This window comes from Dasypus novemcinctus, chromosome 8 (genome assembly GCF_030445035.2).
Source record: "Dasypus novemcinctus isolate mDasNov1 chromosome 8, mDasNov1.1.hap2, whole genome shotgun sequence".
Taxonomy (NCBI): Eukaryota; Metazoa; Chordata; class Mammalia; order Cingulata; family Dasypodidae; genus Dasypus; species Dasypus novemcinctus.
The window spans coordinates 14,962,193-14,976,929 of NC_080680.1; the positions used below are offsets into that span (position 1 = coordinate 14,962,193).

The 14,737-nt window shown below is 47.8% G+C and overlaps 1 protein-coding gene across 1 annotated transcript in view; it reads left to right on the top strand.

Annotated features, from left to right (window-relative positions):
* Window positions 1–2,998: 2,998 nt before the first annotated feature.
* The window catches only part of IPPK (inositol-pentakisphosphate 2-kinase), a 67,498-nt gene continuing 55,759 nt past the window's right edge, over window positions 2,999–14,737 (top strand). The window contains exon 1 of the mRNA XM_058301472.1: window positions 2,999–3,224. Within this exon, the coding sequence (XP_058157455.1) occupies window positions 3,144–3,224 (81 nt within the window). The 5' untranslated portion in view covers window positions 2,999–3,143. The remainder of the gene's footprint in view (window positions 3,225–14,737) is intronic.

Below are 14,737 nucleotides of genomic sequence, written 5' to 3' on the forward strand. Positions count from 1 at the left end.
TGAATGAAGCTGAGAGATGAATGCCCCCTTTTTTTCGGATATAAACTTTTAATCTTGGAATTACTTTAAATTTACAGACACATTGCAGAGGTAGAGGGTTTCCATATACCTTCAGGTGATAACACCTGACATTAACTATGGAGCATTTGCCAAAACTAAGCAACTAATATACTAATGACACTCCAGACTTTATTTGGATTTCACCAATTTTGCCACTAATGTTCATTTTCTGTTCCAGGATCCAATTCAGGACCCCACGTTGCCTTTAGTTGTCATACCTCCTTGGTCTCCTTGGGTGTGTGACACTTTCTCAGACTCTCCATGTTTTTCATAACTGTGAGTTTTAAGAGTAGTGGTCAGATATTTTGTAGAATATCCTTAGGAAACTTTCAAACATACAAAAAAATAGCAAGTAGTCCTCACTCAGCTTCAATAGTTATTAACATTTCGCCATGTTGTTTCTGGATGGCTTTTCAGTGTCACTAGAAATTAAGTTTTCATTTTTCTTTCTTCCTTTTTTTTTTTTTCTTTTTTAACACACGAAAAAGAGAAAACGTGGATAAAGTGTTCAGAATCTAGGTGGGACCTAGTTGGAAAAGCATAAACTGTCTAGTCAGATAGCTTCCAGTTCAGGAATCTTAAGGTGGCATTTCAGTCTTTGCTTAAATATTCCTGGTAGCAATCCACTCCATCCCAGTATACTGTACTATTAGTTTGGACTCTTTGGGTTGTGAGTTGCAGGAACCCAAATCAAACTGTCATGAGCAAAGGATGGGATTCACTAGCTCAAAAGGCATCTGGGTATGATTAAATCCCTGGGTTATTTCTCAGCTCTGATTTCCTCTCTACTGCTGCCATCCTCTGGTGCCTAGATGGCTGTTACCAGTCCTAGCTTCTCATTCACACCAGGTAAAGTGTACTTCTCCTTCTCAACCATTTCAAAACAAGTCACAGGAGTGAGTTTCACTGGATGAACCCGATCACATACCCTCCCCGAACCAATCATTGTGCCAAGGAAATGAAGGTAATTCCTGATGGGCCAGGGATAGGTATGTGGGTCAATTCAATTCAGACCAGCTGGGCCTAAGAGAGGACCTGTGCTTCCCCTAATAAAACAACCCAGTTATTATTCTAAAAAGAAGGGGGTGTGGATCCCTCTAAAAAGAAGAGGGATGAGACCACCATCCCTCTGTCTCATGCCTCACTCGTGTCCTCCCCACTCCTGCAGATTGGACGATTTTCCCCTTTGTCTCCCACTGTTAACCCCAAGGTAATTCTTTCAAAGTCTCTTTCTCTGTAGCCAGTGGTGAACCCAGATGGGGGTAAAGGTGGGAAAGAGTTGGTGTCATCCAACTGCAGTCTGTGGAGGATTTAAAAACAATAAGCAACCCAAAATTTGGTCTTTTTATCATCACCATATGCTGACAATTCTAGACAATGTCAGGGATAAAATAATTCTCCTTGGGCAAAAAAATAAAATAAAATATAGAACATTTCCAGAACAACAGGGGCTTCCTCAAGGCAATGTTTTAATACTTCTAATGCTTCAATACTCCTTTCACAGGGTGCTGAGAAATTTAGTCATGTTTACAGCACCCTGGCTTTGTGTGAGGTGTGGGGAAGGTCTGGATTTTCCGTAAACCCCGAAGTCTTCTCATGGTCCTATGAGTGCTTCATTGGGAACCACTTACCTCCAGGAGTGGGCTATTTCTGTCCCCATTTCTCAGGGGTTCCCTGGAGAGGGACCCTTTTGGGGCTCAGGGCCGGGGAGAGAGATGTTCAAAGCTGTCAGCTTGTTTTTCTCTCATTGGCCCTATTTCAGTAAGAACCTGAGTCAGCCCTTCCCAACGTGTCTGAGGTCCTCCCTTTTGGAGCCACATATTTGTGAAGCCAGATTTTCTTCAGTACTTCAACCAAAGCAATATGTTGAAACAGAGCGAATGCCAAAGAAGATGTGTGAACCCACCTATGTTCTATTAGGCCATAAAGAAATCTGCAAAAATGTAAATACCACTCTTCTTTATTGGGGGAGGGAGGGCATTAAATAGCTACTTTTCATAAAAAATGTGCTTCTCAGTAAAAAATATTTTTAAAATGATCAGTTTCAATTTATAATATGGTAAACATTGATAGACATAACCTACAGAAACAAACGTTTTGACGCTCTCATTTTTAAGATTGTAGTGGTTCTAAAACCTAATTTAACCCTGACAGCAGCTCTGCAAAATGGTATTATTCCCACTTCAAGTATGCGTGAACTGAAGACGGGAGAAAGGGATCGGACCTCCACTTCACTACCACTAAATGCCCATGTAGCACTGGAACCCAGAATCTCGTGCTCAAAGTGCGTCTCTAACGGTTCAGTGAAACCTATTCCACCCACAAAAGCACAAGGCAGATAGCGGTTTGAATCCTGGCTCTGGCACTTAAAGAGTCCGTTCACTTTTTCAAGTCACAGTGTTCTCATTTGTAAAATGTTGATGACAATATTTTCTTCCCCACAGGATAACAGGGTGATTCCGCGTCAGTAAACGCGCTTTGCGCAGAGCCTGCATGCTACAAACCGGAATATTAGTAAACCCGTTGAAAGAAGTTACAGCCCCATTCTCCACATAAGAAAGCCGAAACGTAGGCGCCAAATGCAATGCCTTATTTGGGACACATGACTGAGCCGCCAGGAGTCTCCAGGGACCCCCGGCCGCCACGACCACGCCACTCCACTCCCAGCCAGGTTACTCTGGTACTCTGAGCAACCTCCCGTGCCTCTCGCCTTACTCACATCCGGGGCAGCAGGCCGGAAGTCTCCTTTCCGGTTCCTGAGATCGCGCTCCGGAAGTGAGTCAATGTGCCAACACCTAAGATGGCCACACGGCCTATCCTCCGCAATAGTTGATGGAGGGGAAGTGGGCGCGAACTCGGAAGTTGCCCGACTTGGTCATGGTGGCCCCCTGGGGGCGGGGCTTCCGGCGGCCAACCGCTGCGCCTTGAGGCCGTCGGGCCGCGCGGAGCCTGCGGCTGACAGGCGCTCCTCTGTCGACGGCGGCGGCGGCGGCGGCGGCGGCGGCTGCCCAGAAGAGGCCCGGTGGCCGCTAGCTCGCGTCGCCGCGTTCCGAGCCCGCGAGGCGCCAGGGCCGCGCCGGGGGATGGACGAGGGGAAGATGGACGAGAATGAATGGAGGTACCACGGCGAGGGCAACAAGAGCCTGGTGGTGGCCCACACCCAGGTGAGGCGGCGGGCGGCCGGCGCGGTTGCGCGGGCCTCACCCCCACGACCCGGGTCGGCGGGGCTCCCGGCTTGCAGTCCAGTCCTCCGTGCCTGCCCGGTCGGGCTTCGCGTCCCCCCAGCACCCTCTACCGGATCGGGTTCCGCGTCCCCCCAGCACCGCCCCGGGTCTGGTGCGCGTCCTCCAGCACTGACCTCCCAAGTCGGGTTCTGCGTCGCCCCCGCACCCCTTCCTGGTCCAGTTCCGCGACTCCCCAGCCCTGACCCCTGGGGTCGGGTTCCGCGATCCCACCCCCAGCCGACACTCTCTCCACGTGCGGTTCTGTGACTCCCCAGCATGATCCTCTCCCGTCCTCCTCCTTCTTCAGAACCCACCGCCTGCCCCTCCGGCCTCCCACCCGGTGGGTGCCACGCGCGTGGCCTCACGCGGTTCCGCCCCGGAGCTTCCAGCCCGACTTCGAAGCAGCGGAGGTGGAGGCTGCCGGGTGAGGCCGTCCCAGGGTGGCGGGGGCCAGGCTGGAGGGTTTGGGGCAGAGACTGAAGGAAGAAGTAAAGCGCCAGGGATGCTTTCTCCTCATCACCGAGGAAGATGTGGCTGGTGAGCCGCCTGGAGCTGCTGCTGTTAGTAACGATAATCGAGCATTGCCCACAGGTTCTCCTCCAGCCTTTAGAACCTCTGCATGGAGCCAAGCTTCTATCCTTTCTTAATTTAATGAGGGTGAGGGCTTCAGAAACTGCATCCCCTGACTTCAGCAACAAAGTCCCCTAATCAGGTGAACACGGAAGAGAAGCTTATGGATTCGTGTGAGGTGATCTTTTTGACACGGCTTGCTCTGGATACAACCCCGCGGGAATGTGGCCGGCTGGAAGAAGCAGGGAGGCTGGGATGGGTGTCATGTAGGGGTTAAGAACAAGGGATTTAGAGTCACCCAGTGCTGGGCAGGATTCCAGTTCTGCCACTGCCTGGCCGAGGTTCAGTTTCCACATTTGTAAAGTGGAGCTGGTAATAGAATCTGCTTGGGGAGTTGCTGCAAAAGCTTAGGTGAGCTGGAAGCCAGACAAGTTAATGCTGAGCAAGTGATAACTATAGTCCCCCTTGGACAGAGGAAGAGAGCAGAGCTTGGAGAAGTTGAGGGCCCTGACCCAAGCATCACATTGGAGGTGGTGCAGATACTGGGCACAGACGTCTCACCTCTAGTCCTGTCCTGCCACTGCTACAGAGCCAGATGCACTGGGTGGGCTGCAGCATAAGCCTCAAATATCCAGATGGCCCCTTCAGGTTTTGCCTTTGCAGAGTTGGGAAACTAAAGAACTGAGATGGCATGCTTTGTTCAAGAGATTTAGATGAATGACTAATGAACAGGGATTAACCCGAAGAGGCCCTTCTCTGTGTACTGTGTAGTCTGCTGGGCCTTCTTGCTTCTCAAGGTCAGGTGAAACGAGGGATCTTCTAGTATGAATCCCTTTCTTTGTTGGATTCCTGCCGTGATCCCGAGTCCTTTCATTAAAAAAACAATTTTTTTTTTAAGCATGGGCATCTTTTAAGTGGAGCATTTCAGGAGTAATTACAAGCAAAGGAGAAAGTTCCAGATGTGGAGCAAAAGATTTGGAAGGTAGAGGCACCTTCTGGCCAGATACCCCTGAAGTTTGGATCCCTTTAACACTCTTCTTGACGAGCGTGTGTTCATCCTGTCCTTTGCACAGGCATCTCCTGGCAGCTGACAGCCTCCCTTGTTACACAGCTCCACTGTGGTTCTTTCTTTTCTTCCTTCCCCCCCTTCCTTCCCCTCCCTCCCTTGTTGTCATGGACTTATGTTATTCTTTCTTTATTTTACATCTAAATTTGGCTTCTTCTTACTCCTGCTTGGTGGTTGGTTTTAGTTCATTTGAACCTGAAGTGTGATTAGTCTCATGAGAAAGCCTTTCCCATGAAGTTAAGGTCTGGACTGTGCCTGTTATAAATAAATTAAACTGTGCTCCTCAAGTGGTGAGCAGCTAGAGGAAGCCTTTGCAGCTTGTCTCATCCTTGAACCCTTCCTGCTGATTCTACCATGCCTAGCGAGCTTGCTCTGGCTGCGGACTGAGGAGGAGGTGAGAGCCTAGAAGGCAGCTTTTCAGTGCCCCCTTAGGGCTTTGTGCCCAAGGGCGGGGTACGTGTGAGGGACGTATAGAGAGAGAAGGTGGGTGAGGGAGAACAACAGGAACTGCTGCTCCTGTGGGTGCTGTGAGGGAGGCAGGTCAACGGGGCAGGAGTGGAGTCTGGGAGGAGGCCAGCCTGGCCTTGAGGACACTATTTTATGCCTTCCTTTCTGCTTCAGGTGGGAAACACTTGCTTCTTCACTCAGCTCATCGGATGCCACCTCCTTCCTTCCAAGGTAGCAGGGAGGGCTTTGGCCAGGTTTCTTCCAGATAGGGAGAGGGTTCCTTTCTCTGAGAGGGCATCATCTTCTCTTGGGATTGGAAAAGGCCTTAAGCCCTTCCCGTTCTCCAGTGTAGGAAGTGTTCAGACAGCCAGTCAACAGACAGCGCAGCCCCTCACATCTGGTCCCTAAGCCCTGGCTTCCAGGAGCTGAGCTGCTCGTTGGGAGCTTTGCTGATGCACAGGTATCTGTCCTAGGAGAAGCTTAGTGATGGTCATCGTGAGGGTGGCAGCTGCCACCTTGGAGCTGAGGGAAGGCTTCATGGAGATTGAGAAATCTGGGCACCTGAGATGTGCCACAGGAAGTACATAACATTTTAGGGTGTACTGAGGCATGGGTGGTGAGAGGAAGGACAGTTTGAGGCCACAAAAGTGATTGCAGGCAGTGCATAGAGAGCCTGCCTTCTAAGGCTAAAGTGCCAGTGTTGTTAGCAGAATTTCTGACGATGGTCATCAGCTTCTCCGCTGCTCCTTCCCCTAGACACAGCCCAGGCCAGCACTGGACAGCTCGAGCCTTGCATTCTCATTTTGCCCTCTGGCCTGTCTTCTGGCTTCGGTTGCCATTGACTTGTTACTCTGCACCCTTGGGCTGCAGCTGTGCAGTGTAGCCTTTCCTCTGCCTCGCATGTCTACCCCTTCAGTGTTCTTGGCCCATGTGCAGGTGTGCTTCCCTGGTGCTCACATCCTGGCCTTCGGTGGGCATATGGCTTTGCATGCTATGACCCCGTCAGGTGTGTCCTGGGCAAAGGTGTTTCCCACCTGGGTCACATCCTTTCCTTCCTGCCACCTAAAGGCATTTGATCGGTTTTGAGTTTTAGCAGCCATGTCGAGTCTGGGACAGTTGACCCCTCAGGTTGTTCCTGCATGAGCTGTGGTCAGGTCAGCATTTTCCTTTCTTGTAGGGAGAGCATCACCTTTACATTTGCATTTACCCTGCTTCACCTTCATCTTGTTGGTTTTGGCTCAGTGTCCTAGCCTGCAAAAGGTCACTTTCAATCTGACTTGCCATTCGATCTCCTCAGTGTCTTCCAGGTGCTTGTTATTTGTGCTCAAAGGAAATGAGTGGACGCTCCTGTCTGGCACTGAGCGAGGCATTCCAGGCTGTCCTTGACCTTTGGGACATAATGGGCAAAGCAGTTTTCCTAAGTTTCTTCAGGACATTTTTCTTCTTGACAGAGGTATAGTGGAAGATGGTTCTATAGCTGATCTGCCAACCAAGAACTTTTCAGAAAGATGAATGAAGCTCATTTCCTTTCTTTTGAGTCTCATAGCCTTCCTAAGATTACAACCAGTGCTTTGGATCATTTCTGCAAATTGGTGCACTGGGATATATTTTATCTGGGCCTTAAAGATTCAAAGTTTAAGAAGTCAGGTGCGCTCTTCTATTTCTCCTTTCATCTTGTATTTCAGGATTTTTGGTTTGTAAATCATACTTAATGGAGATATTGAAAGCAAAATAGGAGTTTTTCTGTCACTTTTTTTTTTTTTGAGGTACCAGGGCCTGGGGATTGAACCCAGGACCTTGTATGTGGGAAGCCGGTGCTCAACCACTGAGCTACATTGGCTTCCTTGAGTTGGTTTTTTAGTTTGTTTTGCTTGTTGTTTTTTGTTTGTTTTTCCAGGAGGCACCAGAACCGAACCTGGAACCTCCCATATGGGAGGCGGGAGCACAACCGCTTGAGCCATGCCCGCTAATGCAAAATAGTAGTTTTGCCTACTGTTTTTTCTGCACCCCCCCTTCCCGGCAACCATATCGCATATTCTCCAGCTCTGACACACTCCCTTTAATTTTTGTCTGCATGTAGTTGAAAGAGTCTTAACTTTTCATGGCTTCTAGCATTTTTCTTAAAAAAACAAACTAAAAAGCTTCCCCAAAACACAAGCAAGTCATGACTTACTCTGTATTTGGGATTTTCAGTGGCCTTTTTATAGTTTGATCCCAGTGATGTGAATTATTTCTTGGTGTTGTCCTCCTTTCTTTTAAAATCTGAACTCATCAGAGAGCTTTGCATCTTTCTTTATTTCTGGGATTATTTGTGGTTGAATAACCAGGGATTGTTTATTCCCAAACTCTCTTCCCTTGGGTAACTTTCTGCCACAGGATCATTCCTGTCCTTTAGACTGAGCTCTTTGGAATCTGCTTTCCTAATGCTTGAGGATGTTGGCAGTCCTTCTGTTTACTTTTACGCCTTCTGAGATAACATGATTTCTTTCCCCACCACCCCAGCACCAACCCCTTCCTCCTCCTTGGCGAGAATTAAGTCAGAATAGTCATTTCTGTGTGCTTCCTCGGGCAGGCGTGAGTACTGGGAGGGGAGGATAGTGTTCTCTGCTACAGAAAGGAGGCCTCCAGCATGATCACCCTGTCTTGGAGTGGGGGTTTGAAATCTCTGCCAGGGTCGGCCCGCAGCCCAAGGGCACCTTCCCTTCCTCTAGACCAGCTCACCTTTTTCTCTCTTTGACTTTTACTCGGCACTTTTTCTTCTTTTTAAAATTTTATGGGAACATTCATATTGTGTGTGTGTGTGTTTAAAATAGCTTTATTGAGATATTCATATACCATACAATCTATCCAATGTGTGCAATCAGTGGCTTTTGGTATAATCACTGTGTTGTGTGTTCATTGCCACAAAAATTTTTTTAGAACAATTTCATTACTCCAAAAAGAAAAACTCCCACCCCTTAGCACTTTTACATGGAACTCTGCTTGGTCTTCTGGCTGGCAGGCTTTATGCATCCCTTCGGAACTCCCCAGAGGGCTTCTTGTACCCCAGCCCTGAGAATGAGGTGAGCCTCTCCATGCTCTATTCTGGCCTCCAAGCTCCCCTGGAACTGTGCCATCAGCGGCATGTTCATGGGCGAGCTGTTCTCTCACCTCATTACCCTGCTTTGCGCTTCCCCCTTCTTCCTGACTGGCTCACGCCTGAGTCTGCTGTTAACCTCGCAGCAGCCCGCGAGGTCAATAAAGCAGCTGCCTTTGGGGAGGGTCAGTGCCTTGACCAGGTTGGGCAAGAGCCAGGCCGCTGCCGCTTCATGCCTGGCTGCCTTCTTCCCTCTGACTTCCTTGTTTTAACCTGCAAAGCACCAGGTTCCTTTTTCTCTATGGAGCATCTTCCCATGTCACATCTTCATGCATCATATCTGGCTTTGTAGGTTTTTTGAGATTGAAGAGTCAACCTGAAGCCAAATTGTTCCATCGGAGAGTCTCCTGTCGGAGCCCCAGTGCCTTCAAGGCTGCTTCGACATCAGCCAGCTCCCTTTGGGGACTTGCACCTGAGGAATAGAGCTGCCCCTGTCCTTGTGTCTTATTCCCTGCAGTTCCTGGGGAGGCATTTCTGGTCATATCAACACGCTTGGCAGGCACCTCGTCATGCTGTGAAGGGACATTCTGGGTGTAGGCTCAGTCCTGGCCCCTGGGGCTGGAATGCCCCACAGGGCAGGCTCTGTATCGCTGTGAGCACACCAGGGCCAGGGAGGGGGGAGAGTCTGCAGGGAGGTGGCCTTACTGAAAGGTGACATCTGAGCCAGCTCCTCTGGGCTGGCTTTTCCAGCCACTCTGCCTGTGAAATCAATCATCTCAAGAGGCAGGGCTGAGTGCCCTTTCTCTGGAAAGGCCTTTGTCTCCCCCCACCCTAGGGCAGCTTCCTGAGGCTGACAACACCTTCTGTGATTGTGCTTTTCTATCTTCTCTTCCCTGGAAAGTTTTCTCATCTCAACTTCTGGGGAATCTTCTTCTCTGGGGCCCCCTGCCTGGGTCAGCTGCTCATACTGATGGAAGAGCTGACGTGTCTCCCCCTAACAGGGAAGCCTGTGCGCTGGGTTGACGCCCCCAGCATGCATGCCCTGGGGGACACAGGACAGCAGTCTCTCCCGTCCTTGCTGGGTGGATTCCACCCAGACGTGCCCTTCCATGGCTTCCAACTGACAGATGTCCCTTGTCATAGAATGATGTTTTAGGGCCATTTATTTACTTAATAAATGTCTATTGAAGGATATCATTCATATATGAACATACATAAATAATAAGTATATAGTAAAAGTTATGAATTTATAAAACAAACATGCATATCATCATACAGGTCTTCCATACATCCTCCCCGCCACCAAACACCTTGCACTGTTATGAGCCATTTGCTATAAACTATGAAAGAGCATCATCAAAATATTACTAACTACAGCCTATAGCTTACATTTGGTGTATTTTTTATCTACTGTCAATTATGTAGAATATTAGAATATTAGAATGTTAGAATATTAGAAGGAAGAAAGTAAAAACAAAACAGTATTTCCCCAGTAAGGAAACAACCACTGTTATTAACTCTTTGGAGCATTTCCTTCCAGACTTTTTCAATGTGCCTTCACTGAATAGTGAAGAACCCTCTGCACACTTTTGTTTTCAACTGTTTTGGATCAACTTTACAGCATAAACATAGAGAAAAGCCTTTGCACACAGGTCCTTACAGGGGACCGTTGTGATCTTGGCCCTGGCAGCACTGTTGAACATTCTTATTTTTGCACTTTTAGTCTAGTGTGAGCTGTGCTTCACTGAGTCTCTGTGCATCAATCTGCATCTTCTTTTTTTGTTGACTTGGGCTGGTTCCCTGAGTGGGGTGAAGGGCACCCCCACCAGCTTCCCCCAGACCATGCCACACTCTGCACAGCCTGCAGAGGGTCCCTCCTGGCACCCTGGCCAGCACTGAGTGCTTATTATTAAATACTGCTGTGCTATTATGAGTGAGGAATCGTGGCCCTTAACTTTGAAGGTTACTTAGTATTAAATGTATCACCTAACATTTTTAAGGTTATTCAGTGTATGTGTGTATTTGTATATACAGGCGGACCTCGTTTAATTGGTTTTCACTTTACTGAGCTTTACAGATATTGCAGTTTTAACAAATTGAAGGTTTGTGGCAACCCCGCATTGAGCAAGTCTGTGGTGCCATTTTTCCAGCAGCCTGTGCTTACTTCATGTCTTTGTCACATTTTATTATTTTTATTTTTAAAGAAGTTTTAGATTACATAAAAATATAGGGGATTTGCATTTTTATTAAGGTATAGACATTGTTAAAAATTTTTTATTAAGAAACTTTAGATTACATAAATGTTACATAAAAAATGTAGCGGATTCCCATATGCCCTACTCCCTCCCACTCCCACAGTTTCCCACATTAACAACATCATTAGTGTGGTACATTTGTTACAATAGATGAACACATATTGACACATTGCCACCAACCATGGATTATAGGTTATATTATAGTTGACACTCTACCTGCACAATTTTGTAAATTATGACAAGTATATTATGGCTTATATCCATCATTGCAATATCATGCAGGACAATTCCAGTAACCTGAAAAATGCCCCATATTATACCTGTTTTTCCCTCTCCCTGCCCTCAGAACCTCTGGTGGCCACTGCCTCCACATCAGTGATAAAAGCTCTTCCATTGCTAGACTCACAATAACTCTATAGTAGAACACCAGTAAGTCTGCTTCATACATTGTATTTTTTAAAACCGAATACTAATGTATATGTGATAGACTCCAGGACAGTGTAAACAAAATTTTTTTATATGCGCTGGGAAACCACAAAATTTGTGTGTGGCTTTATTGCGCTGTTGGCCTATTGCTGTCCGGAACTGAACCTGCAATATCTCTGAGGTCTGCCTGTATGTAGATTGTTCCTCTTGTCTTCCATCTGCCCATCGGCTTACTCAATTTGATAAAATAGTTGAATTCTCATATAGTTTCCCAAGGTATAACTTAGCATTCCAGACTTTTCTGTGTGTAAGCCTTGATTCTGTGTCCTGCCCTTGGTAAGAACTGCTTGCTTTTGCCACAGTGCAGAAACATTCATTAAGCCCTGCCCTTGTGAAGCCTACCTCTTCATTCTGTCTCCTCATTCTTTCTGTATTTTATCTTAAACCTGAAAAGGTCAATTTCAAAAACCTGGTTTCACATATTTGGTATAAAAGAAAGGGAGTTATTTCCTTCAAAATAGCTAGTTTGAGTCCTGGAGCTTATCACTCTAAGCCTGAGAAGGCCAAATTATCTATCTATCTATCTATCTATCTATGTATCTATCTATCTATTTATCGAAGCATTTCATTTTAGAATTAAAAGAGAAACCAATCATTGAAAGCAAAGGCAAAGGAACCTCATCAGACAGAAAATGAACAGAAGCATGATGGAAACAAAGTTTATATATAATAGTTGGTTATAGATGCCACTCCAAATGTACCATTCGCCACAGTTCAGATTATTTAAGAATTAATAATTTAAAACTAATACATGGAAAAGATTTTAAAAAATGAATGGTCGTATTAATCAGATTTCTTCTGACAAAGAAATGTCCTGTATTTCACTGTGGGAGCAGTGACTTTGGTATTCAGCATGTTATGAAGGTAATATGAACACGGGCCTCACTACAGGAAATGTAGCCATGCATTGCCCTTGGGGGGGTCAGCACTGCTCCTGGGCTGTTCCTGGAGAAGGCTCGTCTGCCTACCGCCCTGGCCGGCCCTGCTTGAATGGCACTGCCTGGATCCCCTGGCAGATGGTTTTCCCAAGGCTTCTCCCTGTGACCTGTCGCCAAGCGCCCCTGGCCTCAGCTGGCAGAGTCCCATTGTGCCTCTCCCTGGGAGGAGTTGCCAGGGACTGGACAGAGTGGGTGAGCTGGCAATCTGGGTGCTGCTCTGTCAAAGGTGGGGTCGGTGTTATGTGTGGACTCTGGGCTGATCCAAATCAGCCTTCCAGGCTGGTACCATGGTTCCCATGTGGGATGGGCTGGGCTGAAGCAGCTTCTCTGATGACAGCTTTTTTTTTTTCAAGGTAGCAGAGCTTGAACCCAGGACCTTGTACACCTTGTACCTGGGAAGCAGGTACTCAACCACTGAGCTACATCTGCTCCCCAGTGAGAGTTGGTCTTTTCGTTTGTTTGTTTTTAGGAGGTACTGGGGGTCACACCAGGGACCTCGTACATGGGAAGCAGGTGCTCAACCACTTGACCGACATCTGCTCCCCTGTTAACAGCTTTTGACTAATAAAGGAAATCAGTGGGAAAAGCACCATTTTCCTTGAGATGGCCATATCCCTACATTTAGAATTTCCTACCTGGTCTTGGTTTTGATTCCCTAATGGAACGGGAAAGAGAGAGAGTTGCCTGTGGAAGAGGATTGAAAGAGACGGTGGGGGGCTGAGGGAGGTGGGGCTCCTGAGGACCAGAGGCTGGCCAAGGCCTCTGCTGTGAGGAAGGGGCTGCTCAGAGCCAAGGACAGTCCTGGCCACACCCTCTGCTGGGGGCAGCTATCGAGTCAGAACTCCACCCCCCAGGTCCTGACTTTTCCTACCTGCCGCCCCCCCCCACTGGCCTCTCAGCATGAGGCTGTGAGATGGATGTCTTAAACTGCCAGAGTTGCTGTGACAAGTACCCCACAGTGGTTTGGCTTAAGCAGCAGGGAATTAGAGTCTCAGGGTTTTGGATGCTAGAAGTCTCTGAACTCCATAGCATTCAGGTGGTAGCTCAGTCTCTGCCTCTGTCACACATTGCTCTCTCCTTTTCTGGCTTTCTACTGACTGCGTCTGAATTTCCTCTCATAAGGCTCTCAGTCATACCGAATCAAAGCCCACCCTGATTTAACTTGTCTTTGTCCAAATGGGACTTTTGAAGGCCCTATTTACAGGGGCATTCACACCCACAGGACTGGGGCGGGGTGGGGTGGGGATTAGGAGGAGCATGTCTTTGTAGGGGACACAGTTCAGTCCCTGACAGTGGACCGCTGGCAAGGCAGTGGAGACCATCCTCTCTGGGGCCCTTGTCCCCCTGTGGAGCTCTGCTCCATCCCTCCACAAGCTTGACCTTTGGGCAGTGGTTCTCTACAGCATTCTGATCCTGGATCTGCAGGCTGCTCGAGGCTGGTGGGGGAGTCTGGGAGCTGGATTTTCCCAGACCTGATCTGTTCCTCACTTTGCTCATTCTGTAAAATGGGGCTATTAGTGCCTTCTTGGAGGGGTATGGTGTGTGGAGATGGTGTGTTTTAGGAGTGTGCCCAGGGTCTGGCACAGCTGGGGGTGCTCAGTGCATGTAGGTTGTTGTAGTAATAACAACAGCTGGAGGTGCTCGGCATGTGCTGATTGTTAAAACAACAACAACAACAACAGTAATACTGTGGTTGATACTAATAAATGCTACTGGGAACAGCAATGTTCTTATTTATTTTTGGCAAGAAGGAGAAGGCCGTAAACCCCAAAGTCACTTACGGCTCTGACTTGTTTTCCTTCTGAGTCCTGCCTAGGATTTTTCTTTGTATCGTCCTGTACAGTTTTTCTCCTCCTCTCCCTCCCCTTTTCCCTTCCTTCTCCTCTTTCTTCCTGATAGGCCAGATAATGGCTCTCCAAATTACCTCATACTTGAACTTAATGTACTCTGTGTGTGTAATGATGCAAAGTAAACCTGTCATTTTCATTTTAAATAAACTGAAAACACAAGTGTGTCTTGCTTTTTCTGGACCCACAATGGCACAGAGCTTTGGGAATCTGAATCTGTATTTAGGAGGTGAATTGTCAAGCAAGAGGATTCCTCTTTCCTGTAGTTTGTATTTTTTCCATAGGCCCACGAAACTCCTTTCTCTCCTGCTAAAGTGGAGGAATTCCCACAGTGAGCAAAGTGCCATGGCTTGCCCTTGGCATTGCCCTTCTCAGGAATGTTTAGCCACCAATATCTAGCTCCTGGGGGGAGGTGGAGGCTCTTGTGCATCTTATTAATTAGTAACTGGATGGAGGGAGATACAGAGAGCTCCACACATGAAGTCTAGCAGGGGAATGAGCCTGGCTGCCGTGGGTGGCAGGGGACTGCACTGTGAGGCGATGGTGGCAAGAGCCTGAAAGGTAGGCAGGCTGTGCAGTGTGTCAGCTTACGCGGCTCAGGGACTCCGTATGTTTTCTCACGAGGTTGCTTTTGAAGCCTGGCCAGGCTCACTCTGGTTAATTTATTAATTTCCCTTGCTGTGCTCCCACATTGCTGGTAGTATGTCACTGAATCACCACCAACTGTAAATGAAGAACTGCACTGTGCTTGGTGTATAATTGGTGGAG